This window comes from Aspergillus affinis, assembly GCF_023601865.1.
Source record: "Aspergillus affinis strain CMG 70 chromosome Unknown NODE_4_length_623078_cov_86_301200, whole genome shotgun sequence".
Lineage (NCBI taxonomy): Eukaryota > Fungi > Ascomycota > Eurotiomycetes > Eurotiales > Aspergillaceae > Aspergillus > Aspergillus affinis.
This window is the reverse complement of record NW_026515785.1, coordinates 244,183-272,067: the sequence shown is the minus strand read 5'-3', so window position 1 is coordinate 272,067 and position 27,885 is coordinate 244,183. Positions and strand designations below refer to the sequence as shown.

The 27,885-nt window shown below is 49.6% G+C and overlaps 9 protein-coding genes across 9 annotated transcripts; 4 read left to right on the top strand and 5 right to left on the bottom strand.

Annotated features, from left to right (window-relative positions):
- Window positions 1–92: 92 nt before the first annotated feature.
- On the bottom strand, window positions 93–2,939 carry KD926_007980 (programmed cell death protein 6; the record flags this gene model as incomplete). The annotated part of the gene is made up of 5 exons (XM_053103210.1): window positions 93–115; window positions 172–1,039; window positions 1,119–1,137; window positions 1,229–1,339; window positions 2,053–2,939. The coding sequence occupies 5 exons, from the start codon at window positions 2,937–2,939 to the stop codon at window positions 93–95; spliced, it is 1,908 nt and encodes a 635-aa protein (XP_052960545.1).
- A 1,046-nt stretch (window positions 2,940–3,985) lies between these two features.
- Window positions 3,986–5,166, top strand: KD926_007979 (gamma-glutamylcyclotransferase; the record flags this gene model as incomplete). The annotated part of the gene is made up of 3 exons (XM_053103199.1): window positions 3,986–4,074; window positions 4,519–4,603; window positions 4,654–5,166. 3 exons carry the CDS (start codon window positions 3,986–3,988, stop codon window positions 5,164–5,166), a joined length of 687 nt encoding a protein of 228 aa, XP_052960544.1.
- Window positions 5,167–6,535: 1,369 nt separating this feature from the next.
- Window positions 6,536–9,059, bottom strand: KD926_007978 (IBR domain protein; the record flags this gene model as incomplete). Its single annotated transcript, XM_053103188.1, has 7 exons — window positions 6,536–6,582; window positions 6,681–6,725; window positions 6,781–6,917; window positions 6,972–7,078; window positions 7,165–7,237; window positions 7,330–7,379; window positions 8,544–9,059. The coding sequence occupies 7 exons, from the start codon at window positions 9,057–9,059 to the stop codon at window positions 6,536–6,538; spliced, it is 975 nt and encodes a 324-aa protein (XP_052960543.1).
- Window positions 9,060–9,575: 516 nt separating this feature from the next.
- On the top strand, window positions 9,576–11,515 carry KD926_007977 (uncharacterized protein; the record flags this gene model as incomplete). The annotated part of the gene is made up of 3 exons (XM_053103177.1): window positions 9,576–9,702; window positions 9,768–10,042; window positions 10,094–11,515. The coding sequence occupies 3 exons, from the start codon at window positions 9,576–9,578 to the stop codon at window positions 11,513–11,515; spliced, it is 1,824 nt and encodes a 607-aa protein (XP_052960542.1).
- A 2,221-nt stretch (window positions 11,516–13,736) lies between these two features.
- Window positions 13,737–15,470, top strand: KD926_007976 (uncharacterized protein; the record flags this gene model as incomplete). Its single annotated transcript, XM_053103164.1, has 5 exons — window positions 13,737–14,033; window positions 14,103–14,317; window positions 14,378–14,810; window positions 14,902–15,060; window positions 15,147–15,470. The coding sequence occupies 5 exons, from the start codon at window positions 13,737–13,739 to the stop codon at window positions 15,468–15,470; spliced, it is 1,428 nt and encodes a 475-aa protein (XP_052960541.1).
- Window positions 15,471–16,076: 606 nt separating this feature from the next.
- KD926_007975 (uncharacterized protein) lies at window positions 16,077–16,541 on the bottom strand (the record flags this gene model as incomplete). Its single annotated transcript, XM_053103153.1, has 2 exons — window positions 16,077–16,171; window positions 16,277–16,541. The coding sequence occupies 2 exons, from the start codon at window positions 16,539–16,541 to the stop codon at window positions 16,077–16,079; spliced, it is 360 nt and encodes a 119-aa protein (XP_052960540.1).
- A 518-nt stretch (window positions 16,542–17,059) lies between these two features.
- On the top strand, window positions 17,060–18,462 carry KD926_007974 (translation initiation factor eIF2 subunit beta; the record flags this gene model as incomplete). Its single annotated transcript, XM_053103142.1, has 4 exons — window positions 17,060–17,071; window positions 17,345–17,459; window positions 17,600–18,217; window positions 18,296–18,462. 4 exons carry the CDS (start codon window positions 17,060–17,062, stop codon window positions 18,460–18,462), a joined length of 912 nt encoding a protein of 303 aa, XP_052960539.1.
- A 730-nt stretch (window positions 18,463–19,192) lies between these two features.
- On the bottom strand, window positions 19,193–20,456 carry KD926_007973 (AIM24 family protein; the record flags this gene model as incomplete). The annotated part of the gene is made up of 4 exons (XM_053103131.1): window positions 19,193–19,411; window positions 19,474–19,820; window positions 19,886–20,341; window positions 20,408–20,456. The coding sequence occupies 4 exons, from the start codon at window positions 20,454–20,456 to the stop codon at window positions 19,193–19,195; spliced, it is 1,071 nt and encodes a 356-aa protein (XP_052960538.1).
- A 561-nt stretch (window positions 20,457–21,017) lies between these two features.
- On the bottom strand, window positions 21,018–26,288 carry KD926_007972 (uncharacterized protein; the record flags this gene model as incomplete). Its single annotated transcript, XM_053103121.1, has 7 exons — window positions 21,018–23,881; window positions 23,936–24,464; window positions 24,523–24,627; window positions 25,303–25,340; window positions 25,429–25,647; window positions 25,709–26,138; window positions 26,229–26,288. The coding sequence occupies 7 exons, from the start codon at window positions 26,286–26,288 to the stop codon at window positions 21,018–21,020; spliced, it is 4,245 nt and encodes a 1,414-aa protein (XP_052960537.1).
- Between the last annotated feature and the right edge of the window lie 1,597 nt (window positions 26,289–27,885).

The window sequence follows — 27,885 nt, the reverse complement described above, 5'->3', positions numbered from 1 at the left end:
GAATATCACACGAAAATCACCGCAGAAAATCAGTGGGTAAAACAAAAAAACCGCAAGAGCCAATACGAGTCCAGTCTAATCTAACTCATCCTCTAATCCTGTAACTGTAGAATTTCTGTTCGTCATATCAGCCGCTGCGATCTTCACTTCCTCAGCAGGAGATCAACTCACCCGTCAAGAACTCCTCAAAGCTCACTGTGATATAGCCATCACGATCGTCATCATATCGTTTAAATGCATCCGTCATGCGCCTCAGACTAATACACGCTTGCACGAACAAGTCGAAACTCATCCCCGTCGAAGGCGGACCCTTGGGAGGCCCGTTCATCTGCCGGCCCTTCGCCTCGAAGGTTGTGAACAACACCGTGACAAACGGCTGGCTCAGGCGGTATCCGAAGGCAGCCAGTGCATTTTCGAATTCCTGCAAGCTAATGCGACCGCTGCGGTCGACATCGAATCGGTCAAAAAGCTCGCGCCAAGCAGCCAAGTAGCGCCACAGCGACACAAACTCGTCGAAGGATATGGTCCCGCTGCTATTGCGGTCGAACATCCGGATCATCATCTTCACCGTCCGCGGGTGAAACGAAGTGTAATCCCCGTTGACCAGAGCGGAGCCCAGCTCCATCTCGGTGAGCGACCCGGAGTGGGATGAGTTGGCGGCGCGAAACAAGGGGAAAAGTTGCTGCGGATCATCGTCCGGGACCCCCAACGGGGGTGGATTGGGCGATCGAGGGGGACGCGACGTGGGCTGAGGGCGATTGTGCACTGGCTGGGACGGGGGAGGGCCGAACCCGTAGTTCTGGGGAGGGGGCGACGGATGCAATGGGTGCGTTTGATGGTGATTCTGCTGGGGCCCCGCGGGTAGCGGCTTATTGTTATTTGGAGGGCGCGACCCCGGTGCGGATTGGAATTGGGCGTTTGGGGCGCCGGAAACGGGGACTCGAGGCGGGACGCCGCTGGAGGAGGGATTGGGAGACGGCCGATGGGGTTTCTGCTGCTGCGAGGGGCCAACTTGCATGGCACCGATCATCTGAGCCACCTGATGGTCGCGTTGTTCTTGTCAGTTGGTGAATCGACACGGTCAAAGCCACTGCGAATCGGAATTGCTTGTCCCGTACCTGTTCAGGCTCTGCATGTCTGGTTCGATTCACGACAAGTTAGCGCAGATCTCCCATATGATGCAGCAATCCCCCGTTTTCTCGTTGATAGCAGGGCAGACTGGACTTACGCAGGCAGCGCATCGGGGTTGTAGGACTTGTTGTAAGCCATGGCCGTGACAGCTGACGTAACAGATGGAGGGGTGAGAGTCTGTAGCTCAAAAGAAACCGGAGAAAGTCCCCTTATATGGGGGTCAGTAGGAGATCTGGGGGAGAGAGGAAACAGGAGAATAGCGGAAACAGTCGAAATATGAAAGGAAGCGAACGGTCAGGAGTTCAGGAGGAGGGGAGTCAAGTGTCCATCATTTCGCAGTTGAAAGCGGAGCCGTGGGGCGAGTGATTTTGGTTCCCCAGCGCCCGCCAAGAGATAAAATAATAAATCAGAAATCCTAGTCATCGTTGGGGGTGAACAATGTCACTACAAATGTACAAACTCGTGAGATGTTTCAAATAGTTCCTTTTATTAATGTGATAATGGTTTCACTCGAGGGAGGGGCTCCGGCGAAACACAACCCTGCTCGTCAGCCCTGCCAGGCGCTCTGTTCGCTGATTTGTTTGGCCCACGGGTTCTTTGACTGCGATGGTTTTGTAGTATCTGAGGTTTCTCTCGCGGGTGGAGTCCCGTGCTAAATTTATCCCATGACGCAGTTAAAAATGTCAACCGGTCGCACATACAACCTTGCACTTTAAATCAAGTCGGCAAGGTCTTCGGAATGCTCCTTTAAAACTTCCATTATCTCCGCCCATGCTTTCTCCTGGAACTGCTTTCCTTCTGCGCCCACTGTCAAAGACGTCGATTCACTGGCATCCATTATTAGCACGATGTGGGGGTAAAAGACACTAAAAGGAGCGCGCGGGAACGAAGAGGGCAAAAAAGAAAAAAAAGAAGACGTACTCCAAATATCCATCGCTTCGCCAGCATTTTCCATGCGATTCGGCCGCCTGATAAGTGGCACTGACTAGCGAGCGGCTCCCCTGCTCCGTCGTGCGAGCAAATAGCTTGTGCCCCAACCAAACCAGCCAGCGTTCATAGAAGCGTTTATATTGCCGCCCCAGTGACGACACGCAGAACCCCGGACTGACTGTCTTGATGATGACCGGAAGCGTTCCGTTCTCATTTCGGATCCGGTTCGCCACAGTTTTCAGCACGTACTCGAGAAGAAGTTTCGAAGCGCCGTATTGTCTTGGGCCAACAAATTCCTCCGAACCATTCAGGTGCTCCAACAGTGGCCCGTTCGTGCGGAGGGTGGCTGCCTTAACGCGGACAAACTGTTGGCTGGACACCACCGTCAATTGCGCCGGGCTTGACGTGGACGAGCTGTCTCTCAGCTTGGGTAGAAGTAGAAGCGCCAACAGTGATGTGGATAGTGTGTTGACCTGCAGCGTTTCTTCCCAACCCTCGCGCGACACGGTATACTCCCGGTTCCATAGGCCGGCGTTGAGCAATGCAATGTCTAATTGTTTAACCTCCCTGTTGACCCGACTCGCGAAGTCTTTAACACTCTGGAAGCTGTTCATTTCCAGCTCCCAGACCTGGACCACATCTCGTCGGCCGGTGCGTTCCTCCAGCACGGCTTTGGTTGCCTGACCCCGTTCGAGGTTGCGGCTGCCGATGATCAAAGACTCCACGCCGAGATTCAAGAACTTGATAGCGGCCTCGAATCCCAGGCCCGTCGTTGCGCCAGTCAGAACCACGGTTTTACCGGCAAAGGATACCCCTACCCGTACTGGGTCCGTCGGGGGAGTGTATTGCATTCGGAGCAGACGAAAAATGCCGGCCATGACGAGGAATCTATAGAGGCAACGAAACGGGAAAAGAAGACGAAGCTTTCGTATAGAAAAGTTCTTCACCTGGTAATTGGCTGAACGACGGGCGTTAACAAGGCCCGGTGGCCAATAGGTGGGTTTTTGCCCGACTGGCGTTAGTCTCAGGAGTCAGATCCTGACGTATTAAATTGGGATTAAAAGTATTCCGCGAGGCAAGAAATTCAGCCGGGCATACAGCGCTCCACTGGATAATCCTAAGGAACCGATGCAGTTGGCCAACTTGCCGTGGTTGACTGCTGGGGCCCGCTTCCGGTGGCTCGGCACCCCGCTGAAACTTCCCGGGCAATTAATTTGGACCCTCGGAGAAGGATTCTGCAACGCACCTCGGTCGATACGAATTACGAGGTGGCCAATGATGATGTAGGAGTTGGACTGGGTTGTTTTTCAGTCACAGCGCACTTTGCCTGCGATGATAAAGCAATCGTCCGCAAATCACGAGCTAAATGGAGAAAAGTACCTCTGCCCGACGCCACCGCACGTAAACAGTCACTGCAATCTGGCCTTTAGACAAGCATAAACTGGAGGGATTGATGCACACGACGATTTGTCTTTCGCCAATACTAGTGTAGCTAAGACAACGATGATGATTTGGCGGATCTTGCATCAACTTGCGCCATCCGAAGCAGTTGGAAAGTTAAGATTGGATCCATTGCGAATGAATTAATCATCAGCATCGTGACGAACAAACGATGCAAACACACCGGGTTTTCGACATCATCTACGGTGTACTCCATCGCGGGGCTCTGCCAACTTAAACCCCTCCTCAAGGCACGGGTTCGCAGGTTGGATTTAATTTGGCTCAGCGGGGAGATCATTGCTTTTGATTCTTGGCTTCTGGGGTCCTGTCGTTACTGGTCTTCTCTCGGTCCATAGGGCCTTTTTTCACCTTATATTTTTTGTCCTTCTAGGGGAGATAGAGTCCACCACTTGGTAAAGTTTTAGGCGCTTGCTCGTCACGACTATATTTACACTCGAATTCTTGCATTCGCAAATCCTCGAAAATGGCACCAAGCAAAGAAGACCACCAGACAAACGGTCGAACATGGCGCAACCATTTTCCTGATGGCGATCTCTGGGTCTTTGGTTATGGGTATGTTAAGCGCCACAAGTCCCCACCACTGGAAATTCGCCTTACAAAGACCCGTCATTTCTTTCTATTTCTGTTTATATCGACAGCATGCAGAGACGAAGCTAATTTGACCTGCAATAGGAGCCTGATTTGGAAGCCCCCGCCACACTATGGTATGTCCAAGCAGGCGTGGAACTAAGCATCGCGTGTCTCAACCCACAGGCACGGGAAGTTTATAGGATATGATCCTGGCTGATTGATCGTCCTCTCGTAGATCAAAGGGTGCCTGGCTATATCAATGGCTATGTACGGCGGTTTTGGCAGGTTTGTTAGCCTCTTTGGTGGGCATTTTTTTGTACAGAATTAAAGCCTAACTAACTCGATTGATAGGCCAGGTCGGTTGCATCAACGAACCTATTAGATTTGATTCTGTTTGTTGGAGCTGGAAGCTGACAACTTCTGTAGTACCGACCACCGAGGCACTCCAGAAGTTCCCGGCCGTGTGGTAACAGTAATCGAGCGAGAGTTCTGGGAGACCTTGGATGACCCAGTATGTTTTATCTCCCATGAAAAACCCCGGTGTGACTAACGGCCAGATAGCTAGCGCACCTCGAAACCGCGGACTCGTCGACATCGCGAGTCTGGGGCGCGGCATATCACATTCCCGCGTCTCACGCTGAGGAAGTCCACGACTACCTCGACGAGCGCGAAATTGACGGCTACACCGCGCATTTCACCCCATTCCATGCCTTTGGATCCACCGATGTGCCGGAGTCCAGGCCGATCACCTGCATGGTTTACATAGGCCAGCCAACAAATCCGCAGTTCTTGCGCGACCCGGCTCGCCGTGAGCCGCAGGATGTGGCTGAAGTGATCAGCCGCGGAAGGGGTCAGAGCGGGAAAAACACCGAGTACCTTTATTTGCTAGAGAAGGCTCTCGAGAGCGTGGGGCTTGGAAGCGCTGACGGACATGTCACCGACCTGGTTCGGCGAGTGAAAGCGATAGAGGGTGCGGATGAGGCAGCGAGGGAGGAGAATGCGGCTGAAAGAGATCTAAAGAAATCACTTAGTCGATCTGAGGAGGAAGCTCATCGGAATCTTGAAAGTGCATAGGGAGGCTCCTCTCCCTCTTCCCCGTGCTTCATATAGCCATATTTCCCAAGGAAGGCAACCTGCGATGGATCAACATAGGCTCGGGAATTGGCGATGAATAGACGACTCATAGAATACAGAGATGCAGGAAGCTACGCCGAAAGAATGCTGAGGACAATCTCATATTATGGATGATACATAAAAGAAGATGATGACACCCCCTCCCCTCCCAATCCGTTTCTCTCCGCGTGACTTGGAAAGTTTTTTACAAATTAGCGAATAGCGAAGGAGTCATAGTTAATCCATGGTAGTAAAGCTACCATATCACTATGACGCTAGATCTACCCTCTTTCATGACTCTTCTTCCTCACGCCCGCACATCTGTTTTTCTTTTCTTTTCTTTCCCTCCATCTATCTTGGGCAACTATCAAGTCTTATCTTATAAGAGAGATAATATCGACTTGGATTTAAAATGCCTTTTTCAAAACCTGAACCTGATCAGGTGCTCTTTCTCCCAGAAATTCTAGAAGCAATCCTACTTCTAGTTGACCAACGTACCCTCCTACTATCTCAAAGAGTCTGCCATCGCTGGAAAGAGGTAATACAAAACTCCAGTCAACTTCAAATCAAATTATATTTCAGGCCATTAATATTTAAATGGTCCAACTCCAGTGTCCGACACAGGTGCAATGAAATGTTTGAAGAAGTTGTATGGCCAATGATACTCCAAACAGCTGGCCTGAAAGTACGAGTTTTGCCACTGTACTTCCCATGGCTAGATCGAAAGAAGCAAGACGCTTTATAAGAAAAGAAGCAAGCTGGCGTCGCGTGCTTCACTATCAGCCTCATTGCGTGAAAGGAACAAGCCTCCTTACAAATACCATCGGCAAGGGTCTATTCATTCAGGCCGAGTTTGAAGGCCGGGACAGCTTTCTGAGGTTAGGGGATTTGGAGGCTGCTGTCCTTGAAGGCACACTCATGCCGACACCGTATACTCTAGGGTTCAGGCTTCGACATCCAATTTCTGGTGATATTCTTTGGGAGAGGTACCAGGATATGATATGTCCTGGTTCGACACGTTATACCGCCGCTTGCGGCGAAGAATATTCAGGCGGAGTGGATGTATAGAAAGGTGTCACCATCACTATCAAGATGGTATTGGAAAACAAAATACTAGCTGAGAGCAAAATTTCACTGCAAATCGAAGAACAGAAACTATCGTAGCACTAGTCAAGGCAGCAGAGTACCAATAATTCCACGAATCGCGTGTATTCAGAACCAAACTGGCCAAATATTTCCATCAGATCGTGTCTCGTAGCCATATATTCGTAGGTTGAATAAGATAACAAATCAGCGAAAGTCCGAACTGAGCTTCTCATCGTGCTGGACGTTAAGCACCGGAGTTAGTGGGAGCTTGCTGAGGGTTGCCACGCCAGCCTATGTAAAATCAGTTGGGAGGCTCATTTGAAGACTGCGAAAGCCTTGGAAAGAAGGCAGTGAGAGTTGAAATCTCCCGCCCAAGAGTATCTACTTACCACCGCCACCGCCACCCCCTCCGTACCCTCCGCCATAGCCTCCGCCTGTAAATGCGTCAGAATAAAAGCCGTCTGGCGTCATGGGTTATTGTGCGCTCACCGTATCCCCCACGGTAACCGCCACCATTTCCATTGCCCTCTGGCCGGTTGTAACCGCCGCGGCCATGGTAGCCACCGTTGTTGCGACCGCCGGGACGCTCAGAGGCCTTGTCGACGCGGATTGTGCGGCCGTCGAATCTAATATGGGTCAATATTCCACTTCGAGAAGAGTATTGTATCGGAACGGCTTACTCCTGGTTGTTCATGGCACTCATGGCGGTCTCTGCATCCTGCTCCTGAGCGAATCGGACAAAACCGAATCCTCGACTGCGGAAGGTGTCGTGGTCTTTCACAACGACCTATTGATTGTGAGCGATCTGTAAATCAAGTGGCTGGATGGCACACGTAGTGATTCTTCACGGATATGAAGATGGGGAAGACTGACCGCTTCTTCGACTTGACCATACTTTTCGAAGCCCTCACGTAGAGTTTGGTCAGTGGTGTGCCATGCCAGGCCACTGTGAAATCAAGAGAGTCAGTCGATTGATTAAAATTGAACCAACTGGGTGAGACGGCAACGACGGTAAGCATATGAAGACAAGAAACCGACCCAATAAACAGTTTGGCCATCTCGACTGTCTGTGAGATGAAGCTAGGGGACTGGTAGGAAGGTTAGTATCCAAGAGGATGAGCAACGAGATGGAAACGTAAAATCAAGCAAAAGGGTGGAATGTGGGTAGCGAGTGAGGCAGGGGGGCGGTCCGAGTTCACTGCAGAATGAGGCTGCTTGACACGGATTCTGCGGCCAGCAGGCTCACTGTCACCTACATTATAAGTGAAACCACCCAGTCAAAGTGCAGAAGAGGAAAATAACGTTAGACCTGTCAGCGGATATCCAGAGGAAAATCAGCTGCAAGATGGAGGGGAAGTCAACTCGTCAGTGAAGGAGACAACGGAAGTGGGATGCGGCAGATAAAGCGGGGGGAGAAGGAGAAGGCGAGACCCGGATTGCCTGACGGTGGGTTTGTGTTTGTGGGTGTGTGGCCTCAAGGATAATAGTAGAAAAAGCAAATAATAATGGGGAAATTAAAATTAGGAGAGATGAAAAAGAAAAGGCAGGTCGGAGTACGGAGTACTAATCAATCAAATGGGGGCAGGGAGGGGGAAGAGTGAAGAAAGGCGCTTGGAGGCGGGGACAAGATGAAATGGGCTGGACGGATTCGAGAGGCGCTAAACTAAGCCCATCGATGGCGCACCTCCGGTCCCCCTCATTTGCTGCCTTCTGCTGCGGGCGAGGGTTTCCCTGGTGGGATTTCGGTCTTTTCTTGAAGGTAGGTAGCGTCGGTGTAGTTGTCCGGTACTTGGTCGTCTGGTGTGGATACCAGGGCTATCTGACAGGGGTCTTTCTATATCACGGAAAGTATACCACTTTGAATCCATTCATATTTTTCTCCATGCATCAAACCTTTTAGAAACATGCACCCCTTTTCGCCTCCATTGCTGCAGCCATAATAGCTCAGACGAGTCTCGTTACTTTTCGAATTCCCAGAGACGCCCTTCAATCACCGTTTCCAATTTTTGTTTTGAAGAAGATAAATAGATACATAGGTAAAAGAAATTAGAAAACCAAAAATCACAAGACCGGACAGACCAGACAGACCAGACAGATCCTAACTTTTTCTGTTCAATCAGAGCCGGTTGTATTTTCAGCAAACACAGGCGCACATTGTGCAAAGGGGACACTGGAAATTCAAGACGACAGCAACGAGGAGGGAAGAGTGATTCGTCGACAAAGGAAGCTTGGATCAATTGAGCTGCACAAACTCGACAGTAGATGTGCCCACAGGGTGCCTTCATGAGCTCCAACGATAAGTACACTACCATACAGGACGCGCATGGAAGCCTTTCGTGGTTCTCAGGGGTCTCGTTCGGCTCAGTACGTGCATCTAGAAATGAGCCTTGTGCATCGACGAGGGTAGGTGGGTCTCCCACAAGGCCAGCCATTGAGGCACTGTTCCGCATCAACAACTGCTCTGGATGCGGGGCATCGTGACCTCCGACTCTGAGGGCAGTTACTCTATCTGCGAGCGCTCTTCTTTTCTCTTCCACTGCAATAGTCACTGCCACGCCGTCATCCTGAACCGCGTTAGATATACTCTGAGCCATCTGTTGATCGGTGAACATTGCAATGAAATGCCCGAGCTGCGCTGCCCATTCTCTAAGCGCAAGCTCATGGTCAGGGTCTCTCGGTATTCCATTCTGTCCCAGAGCATCCTGCAGATCACCTTGTAGGATTTGAATGATAAGCTCGGCACTGGGGGCGTCCATTTCAGAGAACATATTGACAGAGGTTGGTGATTTATGCTTGTCAGAACGAATAGAGAAAGAGGTAAACAGGTTCAGAGAGAGTGAGTGATGACAAGTAAGGGATGATGAGAAGAAGGTGTGATGAAATGTTTGAAGGAGGTGAAAGATTGGGGGGTGGTTGTAGGCCTGAGGATGCACCTTTGCAGTGCAAACGGGGAAACCAAAACGATCACCTCAGCCGGCGAGTGAATGGCAGATCTTTTCATTCACTCGTTCTTCACTTCCTTCATGTCCCCTATCCCCCAAAGGCAAAGACCGAGGCCATTCTTGGCCACATCACATATTATATTGACGTGATTTCTTCCTTGAGGTAGTTACCCGAATCGGAAGGGAGAAGCTTCTATAGGTTCCGTGTTTATTTACCAAACTCTGATGTCACAATCGTTGTTAGAAAGGTAGCCGCCCATGGATCATACCTCGCACACTTTAGCCTCCTCTAAACATCAAGCAAGAGCTATATGACTCCCACTATCTCCTTCTACTTTCTACATGGATTCACAAACGCGGTCTCACGTTCAAGAATGGCTGGCGGGGACGATAGAAGAACCAGGAGACACCAAACCTATGCCGGGCGCGTTTCCCGACATCGTTTTGGCTCAGCCCAGGATACCTCAAGGTAGGATTTCAATTCGTCTGTTGAATGCAAGCTCAGAAAGGCTCATTTGAACGGTCGACATACAGCGCTCCGAATCAACGATCCCACTGCCGATCTTTCCATTCCCGGTGCGAACGAATCGAACCGAAAGAGGCACTCAAATGTTGAATTGCGAAGACGCGACTACAGTCGTAGGGCACGGTACAAGACGAAAGAGGATCGCTACGAATACAAGGGGAAAGGAGCCCGGGCGAAAGATACCTCGGGGTCGAAGAAAAGAAAGAAGACCGCGAATCGCATTCGAAAGCATACAATCAATGACTACTTCCATGCATCAAATGTGACAGCGGACAGATTGACCGTATGAATTTGAAGTTCGAACCTTCTGTAACTCACTCTGACTCTACATTAGCTCCGTCGATCCCTGGACATGGGCATATTTAATAAAGGGAAAGCATCGACTCCTGTGAAGTCTCGTCGAGGTGTGGAACTATTTGATGATGCTGTGTATACTTTGACCATGAGGCTTATCTTATATTTAGTTCATGACGTGTTTTCGGAAGTCAATTTTCTGTCTCGGTCCACGTTGTCGAATCGCGAACGATTGTCTACAGTACAGCGGGGCGGAACAAACGACCTTGAAAAAAAGCTTACGAGCGAGGCCTCCGAGAGGCAAAGAACAGATCATGCCTTGAGCAATTTAGTACGGAAGAACGGTATTGAAGAACGATTTCGCTTTTCGCCAATTGAGAGTCCGATTGAAAATGCGCAAATAGAAGAGAGTACGGAAGAGTCATTGGAAATATACACAAAGGGACTCTTATATTTTGACCTAGGTGCCTGGGAGGCCAGTGAGGTATTGTACAAAGTGGGTTCATCGAAGAAGTACTGGACTCTAGAGGATCTCAAGCTTCTACTGAAAGAGCGAATACAAACATGGCATAGCCAAGAGCAACACAAATACCAGCGGTTTCCGTCCGCTGAGTCGAAGGCAACCATTCCGCAACAGCCTAGCGAGACGATAAGCCAAAGTCAAGGAGACAAGACAGAAGCGATTGAGAGCGTCAAGCCCAGCATTGAGAACGCTGAATTTACTCCCTCAATAATTTCTCAAGGGGTCCACAATTACGCGAGTGAGAACCTTGTACAGGCCGACCCATGCGAGAGTCCTAAATATAACCAAGAATGCCATAGCTTGATGGTTTTCGACCAAGAACCAACCGTTCCATTCACGTTTGCAAAACCAATCATTCATGAGCCAACTACATTCTACGATGAGAATGAGTGCGAAATCAATGGCACTGAGATAATGGAGAGCGAAATGGACTGGGCATACGATTGGCCGCTGGTATCGAACGGAATAGAGAATGATCAAGGGGCGGGTCACTACGGGGATTATTCTCATGCTCTAGATCCAGCTTACCACATGATCGTCGACTCAGATAAGGGTTCTCTGTATGAGATTACTGGTAATAGGGAGTTGAAATTAACAGATGACTCTCCGATGGGTGACAATGAGAACATCGGTCTGATACAGCAAGGCTGTCGATCTTGGGGTATTTCGAATCAGGCGTGCTCACCTTTCCCTCCATCTCTCGACAAAATCCCTCAATTCAACCTTGGTTTACAGGAGCAATTTTATGGGGAATTATACGCTCAGGAGTCTCGCCAGCATCCCTGCACGACCAACCCACTGGAAACAAGATGCTGCATTAGGCAACCTCTAGCAAGACAAGAAGAACGTTCTGGCCAACAGCCTGCAGGGGCATTCAATCCCGAAGAGGAGTTGCTTCATGGGCTGAAAGGGTTTTGGAGACGAAACAAGCTGTATTGATCCCGGTTTGGTTTGCATTGCTTTCCTGAAATTCTTCCCTAAATTTTACCCAACGCCACTTCATAGCATATTACTCGTATGCTCTGCATATTTAGATGTTGGATATCCTCTCCGACACGATGAAGATGCCATTTCCATCTATGCTGTATATATAGGCAATTGCCAAATGAGAGATAAACTGTACAGCAACCCCTCAAATAATGGATGGACACTCCTGGGCCCGAGGGAATGGATGCGTCAAAGCCATCTAGTCGTAGGCAGGTACCATTTGTTTCTTCCGACTCGTTCATTTGTCCTCCCACTCTTAGATGCGCTTAGCACCACGATCAACACGGAAACGGTTCCGTATATTGCTTTTTATACTACACGGACGGACTGAATGACGAATGTGATAGTCGGTGCCCTAGTCGTGGCTTAGTGCGTTCCAACATATGCAGCTATAAGCCCACCCCCACTCCCCGGGGTCCGTGTTCGTCCCAACTCTGTGGTAACTCCCAGTGCATTGGTCACTCGAGGGTCCTAGATTTGCTATTATACTCGGGCTATTATCGTGATAGTGCAACCCGACACCTGACTAGAGAGGCTCTGCCAAGATCCCCTCTCAGAAGTACCATAGACGCAGTCATCTAGCCTAAAATAAGTAGCAAGAAAAATCAAGTCTACCGGTATAACTACATCCTTGCCCACAACCAAATCCCGTCCGGCCGAAGCAGAAACCAAAAACCGGCTCACTTATGGGTAGGGATGAATATGCAGTGGGAATTTAGCGCACTGATATCCGGCCAGTCGGTCATTTCTGCCTAGATTTGCGCGTGCTTCATGTTCTCTATTCTCAGCCAGTATCTAGTCGTTCAAGAGAGGCACTTTATTAAGTTCAAACCCTTATTACCGGGTCCTAAGTATAGATCTAGGTCACATAATACTATTATTGCGATCGATGGTAGTTAAAAAGTAAAATATATGATAGAAGAACTTCCTAATTTGCTGGATAAAATAATTTTAGTAATAGTTTGACCACTGCCTTATTTTATTATTATACTGCTTGATTATCTGATTACGTTAATGAATAGTTACTTACTAGTCAACGAAAACTAGATAATAGATAAAGATCGCCGGCACCTAGTACGCAGGACAACTGCATAAAAAGATATAAGGCAGGACTTCGATAGGCTGACGTATTAAAATGACCAAGTGCCGCCAAGGGTCAGGGGAGTACACAGGGATAAATCTGTAACTTTAAGGGAAAATTGCAGATTTTATTCGTGCCATAGGTCTTCGTTGTCGTCGACAGTTGCACTCGGCGGTGGCCCGCTCCCTTGGGTCAGGGGGTTTTCCTTTTTCTGTACATTGTTAGTGCTCTGGCTTTGTTCTTTTCATTTTTTTACCATATACAATGAATGAATGTGCTATGTCATCAACTATAATGATGAATCTTAGAAGAATGATAGTCTTTGTTGGATTTTTATTGTTAGTCGTCATAAAGGACATTGTTAGGCTGGATAGTGAACTGTAGGAATAAGTTGTTGACACATAAGATGGAAATCGGCTCACCCGACAGAGTGATAAGTCAAGAGCATGGTGGATATCTACCTTAGTAAATGACAGATAGTCTCAGTTAGTCTCCAAATCTGCATAGCGACAGTGACGTGGTGAAGCTAAGAAGTACTAATGTAACGTTAGCCCAGTCTCCATTCCGCCGGGATTTGGGGGATTTGTCTCTCTTACACATCCAATGACAAGCAAGACTGGCTCATTTCGCGCTCGCTATCGACGCTGCTGTCTGCTTCTTCCTAGGTGGGTCCCTACTACGTGATGTCCAAAGGACTCATCTTCCAGGGCCCGTTGCATCGGGATCCAAGTGGACGTTTACTACGACTACGGACGACCGCTGTTTCTAACCTGCAGCGTGGCAGACAGCCGACTACTTGGGGAAAATTGATCTTCTACTGTGTCATGATTGGTCTCGAAGCGAGGGAAATACACCAAAGTACCTCTTGGCGACAATGTGCTCTTTGTTCTTTGTGCTTGCTCTCCCTTTTTGTCTATTGTTGTTAGCCCTTGTCTCGGGGGTATAAAGAATAGAAGAGTGACATAAAAGACTACTGCCTCCCCAAGATTCTGGGAAACTACTATAGAATATACTTATAGGGCTTCTCATTTTGAATTTTCGTATTGTCATTTCTCAAGAAAAGAAACCCGTGTTCACCTTGTCACATCCAAGATGACCCCCACACGATCAACCCCCTCCAGTGACGCCCAAATGAGTGAAGGAACTCGAGCGACCAAAAACCTCACTCGAAAATGCGATAATCCAAATTTAGCCCCATCCCAATGGGCCGTGAACGTGGCCAATCTTGCATTACACACGGACCTAACCGGCCTAGCCACGGCAAAACCGTTGAATATTCTCACCACCGACGTTTTGAAATACGTACGAACGAGGCCCACGCTCATTTGGGAGCTTAGTGATGTGATGCAAAGGGTTTGGAGGGGCGCCATTTGTCCGGATTACCTGCTTGTGAGTACTCCCCCGTCCTCATGAAATATTGACGATTAAAGAAGGCTCATAGGCCTGTTCTCAATGCAGCAACTGGGGGAATTGCACAAAGGGAAAAGCAGAGATGAACTTTTCCGAGGCCAGCTGGTAACCAATCAGCCTGATGAGAACATGATGCTACAATATCTCCAAGCGCAGGCGCTACATCAAGCATTTCCACCGGATAGCAAAAGGCGCGCGAATATCATGTTTAAGATCATGCACAAGATGTGCGAACAACACGACAGTATCATACCCTTTGATATGTAAGTTTCTCAGAGATTCCTAAGCATGATTACCATACGGGGGACTGATCATGTTTTCAGTAACAATTTTCGAGTCCACGAACTATACAAACCTCGCCTAGTGGACAAGAAACCTATCAACCGAGTGGCGGATTTTGTGTTTATCAGCCGGCTAGAGAGCACAAACGACAAGACAATGGTTGGAGTGTACAAACAAATGACTCATTCACGGCTCCCATTCAACCCTGTTCATAGCAAATTCCTCGCTTTTTCTCCCATGTGCGGCGGAGTTGTAATCCGCGAAGGCGAGGGAGATATCATCCAGGCCGAAGCTTCCTTGCACATGAACGCCTGGCACGCAGCAACAATTCTCCACATGAAACGTTTATGTCGATATATCCGATTGGATTACGACCAACATCCCGCACCGGCAAGTATAGGGCTCAAGATCGTCAACGACACATGGACGATTTCCGTGGGCTATTCAATGCTCGTGGACGACGAAGAGAAACTGGTAAGTACGCTCCCTATTATTCATCCCCTTCTGATTGCTTTGTTTCATCTGAAAACGTATCACTCTCATACTAAACTTGCAATCCTTCTAGTGCGTTGAGGACATTGCTGTAATCCCGGTGTTGCCGGGTAACGTCGCGGGCATATACCAGGCCCTTCGCATGATGAATGCGATACTCGAGTATTTCAAACTATTCCACTTGCCCTGGATTACCAAAATTGTGATCCCGACTGCCATCAAGACATTCTCGGTAGTACCAGCCAAGAAGGCCGATATATCGGACCCCCCTACTCCGCAGACAGAAGATTGATTGATTGCTGACAGCTTTACTTGCAGAACCACGGCGTCGGTCTCGTCCCGCGGACCTATTTGGTCAGTTTGGACGAACGAGACCGCCAGGCCCGGTCGTCCTCTATCTCTTCTGGGTTGTGGTCGATGGTGAAGATACAGTCCCGTGGGGAGGAGACCTCGGCAGAGCAGCAGAATACACGGATGAGGTATGGCCCGCCGTTATTTGCCCTAAGTTGGCCTCGAAGAGGCGCGGTGCGAGGGGACATCTATGCTGAGGACAGTCATGGGTTGATGCTGGTGTCAGAGTACGATGTTCTGGGCTGCGGGTCAGGGTTCGCGAGCACATTCCACTATCTCGAGTCTTGGTGATCTGAGCATATGGGTAGTATTATTGCAGGCTTTTTGTTTCTTTCAGGATCATGTCAAAAGAATAGTACTTGAAGTTTGAAATCAGTGTCAAGTTTTTCATACATATTCTTGATTCTATACAATAATGTTGAATTAGATATGATTGTGTCTCATAGCGCGCTCTATTGCTAGACGAAATCAATTTGACCAGCCCTTTTTTATGCCCTCGACCTAGGGGTTTGCTGGTTCACCGAGGGTCTGTAATGCTCTTGACGCAGACCTGGCCCAGTGAGCATGCCTTTGTCCCCTTATGATTCTCCACGGTGTATCCAAAATAAGGCCAGGGGCCTCTAGCTCACGATTTGTTAAAAATCACTGTAGAAAGTAGACAACCGCTAACTATCTAGCAGCGAAACCAGAGGCTGGGGAGTAAACAACCACGAGGACAATGAGGTTTATCATCGCTCTCCGACTGAGAAGGCGGGGGTGGGTATCATTATGTATGTATCACAGGAACGGGAATGGCTCATGCACAAACGAAACTTGGAAGGAATGACGAATATTTAAACCTCTCACTGTCTCCGGAAAGGGCGCTGAGTCCGTGGTATTTGATGCCCGTTAACCAGCTCATAGCGACGCAACCACTCCCGTTCCCTTATACGCCGATGGGTTCTTCATCACCACTTCGATGGGATATTTCCATTCCATGAACCTGGTCCAGCCTAGTTGTGCAGAGTTAGTCAATCGATCTAAGGTGTACCCCTTTAAGGGGACTCTCGAATTTTATCCCCGGGACAACTAAAAAGGAGAGAAAGAGGAATGAGTACCCCAATAAGCACACTTCCTCCCGAAGTATTTCCCCACGAACGGAACCAGGACCATGGTCAGGAGGAGCTCCAATTGCTCGATGCTTTCGCGCCATTCCTCCTCGGCGTCGGAGTAATCATCTGAGAGGGAGTCGAGGTCGGAGGCGGAGGTGGATTCGGAGGGGAGAGAGGCGACGTCTTCATCGGAATAGTGGTCGCGGGAGGAGACCATGTAGGCGGAGGTGGTGAGGGACGGGTTGGAGGCGGAGGGGGATGGGAAGGACATGGTGGATGCTGGACTGGTCCGATCTGGTGTTGGTTCTGGTGTTGGATTGACGTGATTTGGTGTCGGGAGGAGGGTGTCGCGGAAGAGGAGAAGCGAATATGCAACAAGAATTCAAGTAGTGGCCTGCCTACCACCTGAACAACGATAGAATCCGGGATGGCGACGAGTCGAGTCGAGTATGGAGCAGAAGGTGGATGGAAACCGTCTGACGTAATCAGTCACTGGACGGGACCCGGTGATGGCCCTTATCACGTGCTATAATGATGCCTGAGGCGACCACAAGTACGGGCCGTACAGCCGTACGGTATCGATACGGGGGGCCTTGAGTCAGAGGGATCACGTGTCCGATAACAGGTCGCCATCGCAGCCTCTGAATTGCGAGTCTGGCTCGCTGCGGACAAGCAAAAAGCATCGCTCCTTGCCAACACCAGACGCTCCATCGACCCGACCAGCCGAGTCGCTACAATTCGAATTTGTGGCGTGTTTCTACCCCTGATTTCCTGCGAGAGACTGCCAATATGGCGGAGACTGTACGTCACAAACACTCTGTTTTCCCTTTACCGATTTGCCCTCCCACATTTTCTTCAACATTTCACCTCCCATACCTTTAAGTTACCTTTCCGCCCAATCTTCCTGTGCTTTATCTCCTTTCCCCCCGCGCTGTGACAGTTGTACGCTGCTGCTTCCCCAGTTTCCGTGAGATTTGACTCTTTGTTCTTGGATCGTTCTTTGGGCCTTGATATTTTTTTTCTCTTCCACTTCTTTTTTAATCCACCGCTAACCTAATTCTCTGGCGGGGCCAGGTTGAACCGAAACAACGCAAGTCCGTCGCATTCAGCGAAGGCGCAGTCATCATGGATACCAACGGTGAAGTCACAGAGGCCCCTCAGGTCGAGAAGCCTACTACGGAGAATGACGGTAGGTTTTCATGATGTTCTTTAGATCCCTTCGTTATCACCCACCATCGCCCGGCGGAGTGTCCCTCCCCGACCTCATCTCTGTCCGAACCTATCCGCTGTCCAACAATTGCTAATTTTTCCCGCTTTCACTTCAACCAGCCACGGCAGACAAGTCCGTCGATGATGTCACCGAGATGTTCAAGGGCCTGTCGAAAAAGAAGAAGTCCAAGAAGCCCAAGGAGTCCGAGGGCGGAGAAGACGAGGAGGCCACCCCCGCCGCCGACGGCGAGTTCGACCCCACGGCCCTGAAGAAGAAGAAGAAGAAGCCCAAGAAGGACGCCGGTGATTTCGAGGCCAAGCTGGCCGAGGCCGGCGCCACCGAGAAGACCGGCGAGGAGAAGGAGGAGGAGGTGCCCGAGGGCGACCTTGAGGCCGGAACGGGCATCTGGGCCCATGACGCATCGCAAGCCATCCCCTACTCGCTGCTGGTCTCGCGATTCTTCTCCCTCATCCAGAGCCACCACCCCGATCTGTTGTCGAGCGGCGCCAAGTCCTACAAGATTCCCCCGCCTCAATGTCTGCGTGAAGGTAACCGTCGTACCATCTTCGCCAACATTTCCGATATCTGCAAGCGTATGAAGCGTTCCGACGACCACGTCATGCAGTTCTTGTTCGCCGAATTGGGTACCAGTGGTAGTGTGGACGGTAGCCGACGTCTGGTTATCAAGGGTCGTTTCCAGCAGAAGCAGATTGAGAACGTTCTGAGACGGTACATCGGTATGTTTTTCTTCTCCTGTCCCTTCACCCCCATTTTCTATGATATAACATAGCGAATAACCTCTAACATGGAAACAGTCGAATACGTCACCTGCAAGACCTGCCGCAGTCCCGACACCGAACTCAACAAGGGTGAGAACCGTCTGTACTTCGTTACCTGCAACTCTTGCGGATCTCGTCGTTCCGTCGCCGCCATCAAGACCGGTTTCCGTGGACAGGTCGGCCGCAGAAAGAGACAGGGTTAAACGGAGAGGAGAGAGCAAAAAGACAAACGAATGGTGTTTTCTTGTGGCTGGAATGGTTCTCGGGGAAGAAAATTGCAAGGAGCCCGGTGGTCATTATTCCATATTATTTTCGCTATCTTTGGCCGTTTACGATTTTCTTTTTTTTTTTTTCATCCCTTCCTCCCCCTTTTATCTCGTACAAAGATTTTCCTCTTTCGCTCAGTTGAGATGGGTTTATGTTGGAGATGAAAGCATGTGTGATGTTGTGTGGGGCGCAACGGGCGGGAACGTGAGTGAGAAAAAAAAAGACTTTGGGCCTTGACGTTAAGAAGAGACGAATTGAAGATATAGCGTGGCATGATAAGTATATGACTTAGTTGGTCGTCATTTTTCTATTCTTTGGTGTTTTGAGTAGATGTTGTAATGAGTCGTCCACACTTCTTTAAGGACTATTCCCAAAATCTACATTCTCTAGTTTGCGTTCAAAGAAAGATTCGACTTGGATATGAGAATAACCAACAGCTATAACATACATCCACGTATAAAACACTATTTCTGAGCCTAGATCGAGTATAATGTGCTTCGCTCACAAGGTCACCAGGAACTTGAGGGGAATATAACCAACAAATGGCTCAGGAGATAAAGAGGGAAAAAGAAAGGGCAGAAGAAGAAAGAAGTATGGAAGAGGCAATGATAAAGAAAGAAAGGAAGAAAAAAAAACTGTCATAAGATCGTATAAGGTATCCAAACCTCACCCACTCGCTGTAGAAGCCCCGATATGGGCCGCAAAGGTATTCACGTTTCTCGTCTGCAAGTAGACCGTTCCGGGGCCCATGAACCGACAGGCAAGACCTTCGCCAGAGCTGATGCCGGACATGATACCGCCAGATGCGACTCGCTCGATCTTGTACTTGCAGTTCCAAGTCACCAGATGACCATTGTCGACGAAGTAGGTCTCGCCATCGGAGATCTGGATTAGAACAGTGATTAGCCGGAGTTTCTTGTAGGGGGTTATCAAGAGACCAAGCATACGTCTTTCTTGATGATGGCACCGAAGCTTTGAAGCCAGACTAAGCCGATTCCAGTCATCTTGTAGACGAATAATCCTTCGCCAGAGAAGACGGCCTTGCTGATGCTCTGCCTTTGAAAGTCTTTAACGATGCCGCTGGTCGCGGCCAGGAAACCGTCTTTGCCGACTTTCCAAGAATCGGAACCGGACAGGCGCAGCACGATGATATCGCCCAGTGTCGAAGGGGCAAGAAGAACTTCACCGGGTCCGGTGTATGTGGACAGGGTCATTTCTCCGGCTAACAATTTCTTCCATGAGAACTTGAGGCTTCCGCGCAGTTGAATTTTCTCAGACATGGCGATCATCGCGCCTAGTGATACAAGTCAATCGATTGCTTCCCGAGCATCACGGGGTGGGAGGAAGGACTGGGCTCACCAGGCTTAGCCTCAATGGGGCATCCCATTGCCAATTGCAAGGTGAGGATAGAGTTTGTGTCTCTGTGGCTGATTCTGTAGCTGCCGCCATTGAACGTGCCCACCTCGTCCGCACTAGATACGATTTGGTCTGGGCTATATTGGACTGGACTATACTGCACGGGCATTGTAGATGCTCTTTGCGGTTGTTGCACGGCGGGGGGAGGGGATTGAGGAGGCGGGGATACAGAAGTCGACTGGGCATAGGAATTTTCAATCCCAGGGTTGATATTGTATGCTGCATTATTGAGATCGGGTGGGGGTGGGCTGGCAGGCTGTTGCCTCGGAGGAGGGGGGTAGCTGAAGTTTGGTGGCGGAAATGCAGGAGAGCTTTGAGGGGAAGGGAAAGCTATACTGTGTGGGAAAGCGTTTGCAGGGGGAGCAGGAGGTGGTGCCGTACCTGCGGGGTGCGCAGGGGCTAGTTTGACAAGGCTATATTAGTTACAATCGAACAGAATATATGTTAGGAGCATGAGGGACTCACGAGGGAACGAAGTTTCCTGGTTGGGGGGAGGAAGGAAAGCCGAAGCCATTGCTTAGGGCTAGCTATATACGTCTGAGCCTGATCTTTCGGTGAGCTAACCAAGTTGACAGAGTTCTCACTTCGGGGAGGAAGTGTCTGATGTTTTAATGATATTCTATAGTCAAGGAGAGAGAGAAAAAAATAAGTTGAGAAGGCGATCTAAATGCGTCCAAATAGTCTAAATATATATGTCCAATCTTAATAGCTCACTTCATCCCAACACAGCGGGGAAGGAGAGAGAGAAAGAAAGAAAGAAAAAAAAAAGCCATCATGCGAGGCGCATGGGAGCAATAGTACACGGGGACCACATGCAGAAGAGCGAGTAGGCGCCGAGGGGGCAGTAGGGCGTCGCAATCTGATTGCATGACGGGAGGGAGCTCAGCGCTTAGAGAGCGTTAGACTGTGAATCTGTGATAGCAGCTGCAGCAGCGCCGCGGCCAATCGACAGGAGGGAGCGGGGTAGAATATTAATAGCAGCGGCCCGTCCGATTCTCGCCCTCCATTCGCTCGGCACCATCCCTTGGCAGTTGATTCTATCCATAGTACTCTGTGGGAGTACAAGGTACTTCGTCTATACTCCCGATTCGCGCGCCATCGCTGCTTCGAGGAGTTGTACCCCTTCCAGGTAGTGCAAATCCCGTGCCCAGTCAAGGGCCGTCGGTCCGTCCGAATTACGCCCACGAACATTGGCTCCATGATCCAACAGGACTCGCATGGTCTCGGTGCCACGATTGCGTGTGGCCAGCATCAGAGCAGTGCAGCCATCTTCGGTCTGCTCATCCACATGAGCTCCTCGAGAGAGAAGGAATTTCACCATCTCTGCGTGGTTGTCTGCAGCAGCGGATATCAAAGGAGTCTCTCCGCCCAAAGTTCCCAAATTGACATGAGCACCGTGCTCCAGGAGGGTTTGTGCAATGTCCACATGGTTTTGGATGGCGGACCATAGCAGGGGAGTAATTCCATCGTGATCTTGGGCATTAACGGTGGCCCCTTTGCGTAAGAGGAGGTGAACGAGATCAATATCGCCTACTTGACTGGCAGCCATCAATGGTGTGGCTCCCCTCGCAGCCTTTCCGTTGACATCCGCCCCTGTCTCGAGCAGTTCGCAAACTGCTGGGTGATCGGCAACTGCCACCCTGTTGATAAGAGCAGTTGTACCATCTTGGTAGGCTTGCATATCAAGGTTTACTCCCTGGTGACGGAGTGAAGTGATCGCTACTCGATACCGCCTCTCAGCAGCCCACAGAAGAAAATGGCAGATAAAGCCGGGGTACCGCTTCTCAAATTGGAGCCATCTTGCAAGGAGCCAGTTCATCAGAGCATAGTGATTGTTTTGGCATGCCCAGTCAAATGCCAGCATTTCATCTGACCCTGGAAGCTCTAGATTGAACATTTTGGGAAGCTCCCGATGGAATAGTTTCTCGTCGCTGTCAGTCAACCATAGTAGGGCGATTTGCTGTCCTCGTGCTCCTTGGTCGACGCTGTTGTTAACTTTGCCTGATGGTATAGACTGCTCATTTATACCAAGTGATTCCAGGTCACCCTGAATAGGTTGCTTGTCGCAGTGGTTTTGGGCGATATGCCATACAACCCATCCTAATTGCGAAGAAAACGAGCTCCAATCTTCAGGTCTGTTAGACATCCAACCGTCACGGCGAGAGACTTTTGCATTTTTTGGGAGATTCGTTCTCGGGTCGCCTTGTATAATGAGGAATGCATGCTTGAACCCCTCGGACTGGACGCTGGCTTCGGTATGAATTATTGCCCGTCGGCAAAGATCGCCTATTTCGAATAGAGAATGCTCGAATTCGGCCCCTTCACATCGCTCACAAAACCATTTTAGAGTTGCAAAGGCTTCGGTCCAGTTTTCGTTCGCTAAAAGCTCATCTATGCGCTCTCTTATGATTCCCGAGTACCCACCCAGCTGAGGTAAAAGACCTTGATGTTTCAGAACAGGTACCACGCATAGCAACGCGTCTTCTCTCGAACCCATCCCACCAGACTCAAAGCAAGAGACAAGCTCATCAAGGCGGCTGCTGTATGCAAGATACCCGCTCTGCGACCCAGGAAGCATGTTAACATCGCCCCCGAGCTCTTGCAAATCTTCAAATGCGCTGCTCAGGAATTGCATGTAAATATCCTGGGCGATCATGGTCTCTAATTCATTGTCGGTTTTGACAACAAGAATATCCTTATCATCCGGATATTCATCCGATGAGAAGCCGAACATCTGTTCAGGAAAAGATATCGCTTTGGATGAAACCATTCTTGCTTGCGTATGGCGGTGTATCCACTTCTGGAAGTATAGATCCGTCTCCTCTGCTCTGGCCTCGGACTCACTCAGCCCCACCAGACGGTCAAGTCCCCTCTGGTTCCAATTGGGATTGGCCTTCAATAGAGACCATGCCCGCAGCCCGATTATGGCCTCGAGCTCATGGTCCTTAACGCGCCATTGGAAGGTGTCGTCCGATCTTTCCAGCGTAATCGGGTAGGTTTCGACCTTGGGGGCAACGAACTTTTTGCGGGACTGACACACGAGCGATAAATCAAAGCTAAAGGTGTCGGTAGATGATTTTTTCCACTTTGATATCACATCCATGGTCGATTCAATTGTTTGTCCCAGATTTTCTGCTGCCAGTCGAATAGGAAGGTCCTCCCAGGCTCTGTCAGGGTGTTCATCGGTATTAGATGTTAGCTCTGCTAGTCGAGCTCTTGTCTGCACAAGTCGTGTCGCCGTTCCAACCTGCTGGGTGGAGCTTCCAATTGAGGAAGCGGATGACGAGGAGCTCGATTGGGAAGGAAGGGGGCCGCTGGCAGCCGTAGAGATAAGACTGAACGATTCAACGTCTTCAAGGTGGAATGCAAAGCTGTCCAGCTCCTGGTGTTTATTGGAACTCAGTTGACGCTCTGTTTGATCTAGTCGGTTCTCATCTGGACCAATCCGTTTCGTTCGTAGACACGTTCGGACAATAGCCATCAGAAGCGTGGAGCCCATTTGTGCTAGGATGACCGAAGCATGCAGGCCTCGAAGACCGACAAATTGGACCACGAATCCGATCATTGTGATTGCTATGGCAATCATCAGCAGAGGACCCTTGCTGTTGTGTCCTCGGTCACGGATAGATTTGATGTATGTCAGCTTCTGGGTCGTCTGCGATTCAGGACCCTCAGCCACTCCGAGAAAGGCACCAAAAGGTTGGTTCCCAAAATCCTGTTTTCCGGGCTGCAGCCAGTAAATTTTACTTGGCTTGGTCGGACGAAGATAAAATTCGGTCGATGCGCGCTCGATCATGAAGGCGCAAACGAACATTCCTGTGCAGAGAAATATCGTCCCAAAGAGAAAGAGCGGAAATGCATAACTCGGAACCGGCTCATCGTCTTTCTCGAAATCATCAGGGTATAGAAATACTGTAAGACCAGCATATGCAAGAACACCTGTCAACTGTATATCAGCAAATCATCCCGTAGTAGGAACACGTCAAAGCTCACCTATCTGCAGCGCAAACCCTAACACAGCAGCACAGTAGAACCAGACTTGACTTCTTCTCTTGATCCCCTTGTTCAGAGAAAGATTGGGCACATCAAGCTCCAGTGGATAGCCCTTTTCGTCTTGGAACTTCGCTCCGTCCTCCACAGACCAGGCATTTTGCTTCAGGGCATCTCGCAACGTCCCGATTTTCCGCGAGCCCTCTTTGCTCTCAGTTCCTTCCTCGTCCCAGACCACTACCTCTAGGATTCGTGGCCGGCCAATAACTCGGGATATACCCCCGTCATTGAACAGCTCGGCCGTGGTCTCCGACACGCAAGACAGAAGCTCATTCTCGGCTTCTCCGGGGCCTTCCTGTGCTCGTCCAACGAATGCTCGTAGCGACGAGTTTCCGCAGACGCGAATGACAGATACGACCGCCGTCAGGATACCTAGCGGGGACATGGCAAAGATAAAATTATCTAGGATACTAATTGATTCCGACAGAAATTGTTTTGTCAGTCGTTCTCCGAATAGGGAGATGAGGGGTGCCTAGTCACATCAGTATTGGCCTTTCATCCCCACGAGGCAGTAAACGCTTTCAGCTTACCAAGTCAGTGGCAAGATTGTCTGTGAAACCATCCCAATCATTTGCTCGCACGGAGGGAAGTAGAAAAAAGACGATGAAATTCAAATACCACAACATGACTCGGGACTAGGGTTAGAATATAACAAAAAAAGATCCAAACTAGATGAGCAAACATTTTATCAAGCCCATGGGGATCAGCCATTATTAGATAGAATTCAGATCCATATACCTTGTGATTATGCGCCAGCATTCAGCTCCTGCAGCTGCGGCATCGATCAGCCTTGCGAAATGCCCCGCTTTGCATGTCGGCGCTTCGAGGGCTCCAACGGTTGCCTGAACCGCCGGGGTTCAGAATTAGGTCGGGGCTCTAGACCATCTTGGAGTGACATGTCAAGCCCCATGATGGCGCTTAGATACGCGCCGTGTTTCATCGGCTGTAGCATCAATCGAGTCTTGGATGATTAAAGTCTATCTACAATATCGGTCCTCCTGAGTGGACAGGCTATTGCTAAATAGGGATCGGATGGTCTACGGTAGATCATGGCCCAAATAGTTGAATTCAAGCTTATTCAATAACGCCCCTCTCAGGGACCATGGCAACACACTGTTCCAATGATGTCCACCGGACCAAAAAGAATAATTATTCCAGGAATTAATCAAAGAAGCATCCCAAACGCCATTCCCATGATAAGCAACGATGAAGTGAAAGCGATAAACCAAGACCGATCCGCATAGTATGGGACCGAGTGATAACAAATAGGTATTCGAGCGATAACGAAGACATTAGAAAATGCTATTCACAATGTTGGAGCCAACAGTAGCACCGGCACCGAAGATGGCTAGAGATAAGTGTCAGTCATGCATTGAGTTAAAGGTTTTGAGGTTGCTCATCCGTATGGGAGCATCTGCCATGTAGGGGGTACGTACCGGCATTACCCAATTTCTTGCCAAACTTCTTGCCGTGTTCCTCCACCTTGCTGTTTTTGCCTTCGGGGTCGGCCGCGGAGCCACTCTGACTGACCTCGAGGGGCATGTTGCCATAGCCAGATGGCTGCGGCCCGGCCACTCCCTTATCCTGGATCACATTCACGTAGCTGCGAGGGAAGATACCCTCGAGGTTGGTCCGCTCGTTACGTCCGCGCCACCCTAGTTCAGAATTATCAGTTGTTTGATCATATATATCCAGGGAGGAGACAGGGCGTCATACAGTCGGCATTCATGTGCTCGAGAACCTGAACCCGGTCGTTCGGCTGCAAAGCCAAATCGCCGGGGTCCGTCGGGGTGTATGCATATAGTGCAGAGGCAATGGATAGAACTGGCGGGACTTGGGGATAAGCCGGCGGAGGAGGGGTAGGGTTGTACTGCGGCGTCGGCGGCTGCTGATACGTCGCCTTCTCGTTCAACGAGGTATTGGCGAACTGGTTCGTGGGAGGGGAGTACGGAGCAGGGGGAGGCTGCGCCTGAACCGGCGCTCGCACGGGAGCCGGGGCCGGAATTGGGGATGGAGCGACAGCCGGTGGCGATTGACGCTGTCGAGGCGCCGATGGTTGACGTGCATCCTCCGACGGCAGTTGCGAAAGGATGGAGGAGAGTTGCTGTGGCGTGATGACCGAGGCATCTGCAAGGAACTCAAGTTCCTGAAAGAAACGAGCGTCAGTAAACAAATCAACGACACAAAAGAGCGGTAGTTCTTCTTGCGACACGAGAAGGTAGAAAGGAGGACATACTAGTCGAACAGTGCGGACCGACCGGTTGGTCATGGCCCTGACGAAGTCGGGGGACGCCATGATAGGCCAGGGGGGAATAAAGAGGAGATCTGAAGTTTCCAAACAAGCGGAGAGAAAAATATGGGAAGCAAGAAGAATGGAAAAATGATGGACCACCTTATATTAAAAAAGAGAGAAAAGAAAAGAGGAGACGGAATGGAAGGAGGACGGGGATGGAGGGTTGGATAATAATTAATGCCGTGCATTATGGGCTTTGGTACCTGAGGCCAGCCAGCCAGTCCGGGCGGACGGCCAAGGAACTCACTGGGGCTGTTTTCCATGTCTGCCTAATATTTTGAAATGCCAAGTCTCGATATATTCAGTCTCATGCCTCAGTTAAATCATCTTTTTCGACTGGTACTCGATTTTCAGACCGCAATGAATCGCGCATTTTCTCTCATAGATTCATAGATCGTGGATCCGACACGTGGCTAGATTGTGTTACCGCTTCACCAAATCCCATGCGTGTTCATTTCTGTCCCCAGCCAAGATACCGCAGTATATCTCGACTTTCGATCTGTCCTTTGAAATATCTCCTCTGCATGCCTCTTGGGTTTCTCAGACATGACCCATATATCCCCAAAGCTAGTCCGAAACTGTCCAGTAGGGCCAGCTCTAATGGTGCTAAGGACCTAGGCATCATACTAGTCCCGGACATCGAGTGGGTTGTCCCTTTTCCGAGCTAAAAATACGAATGTTCGCGAGGTCCTTTTCGGAGAGCCGAGTATACAAATTTGCTATCTCCATATTCATTTTGCCCATCTCTTGGGTCCGGTGTCTTCCGGGAAGCATGAAGAGTGTTCTGGTGGGTGGTCCGGCATGTTCAAGGCACGATTTGTTGAGGCATGACCATTCAACATAATACAACCTAAACTAGGGGATATTAGAAAACTGGAGTAGGCTGTAAATCAGCTACCTGGGCTGCCTTGTTCTTGGTTGCCGTTCTCTTCCTCCTTTGGTGTTGTATCGGACATTACTAGTGGGTATCAATTGTCGAATATGCTCCATACTATTAACTCATGTAGATGCGAAATAACACGATGGAAGTGTTAAGAGTGAAATATATTTAGAGAAATTCAAATCTCTAACGGGTGTGAAACAGCGGGTTAGCTCAGAAAGTGAAGCAACACAATATGACACTATGCCTTTCATCGGATATGTGTTTCGGAATATATAGAATGTCCATAACTATCTTGCTCTTAAGAGGTGAACATAACATGCAAGCCACGTGCCCAAGAACAAACACAGGACCAAGGATAAGCATACATAGGAAGAATGAAGAACCAAGAAAAGTGCAGTTTCAGGTACCTCAATTAGTCGCTGTTGTGATGCAATACCTGATAGATTTGGCCGTGATGCTGATTAGTGGGGTTGTAGAATCCAGTACGAGGTCGATAAGAGGACAGTGACGTTGTGCTATGGAGGCACACCCCGTTCAAGGAGAATCAGACGGCCCAAACAACCGGGAAAGAATTAAAATCCAGAACAGCTCAGAATGAGGGAGCAATTGACTGACTCATTCTGACCAACCTAGAGAGCACTCACGGAGATAGGCAAACGGAGGGCTCCTTTACAACCGCAGATGCGACGGCGAAGCGAAACGTATGATGTCAGCGGG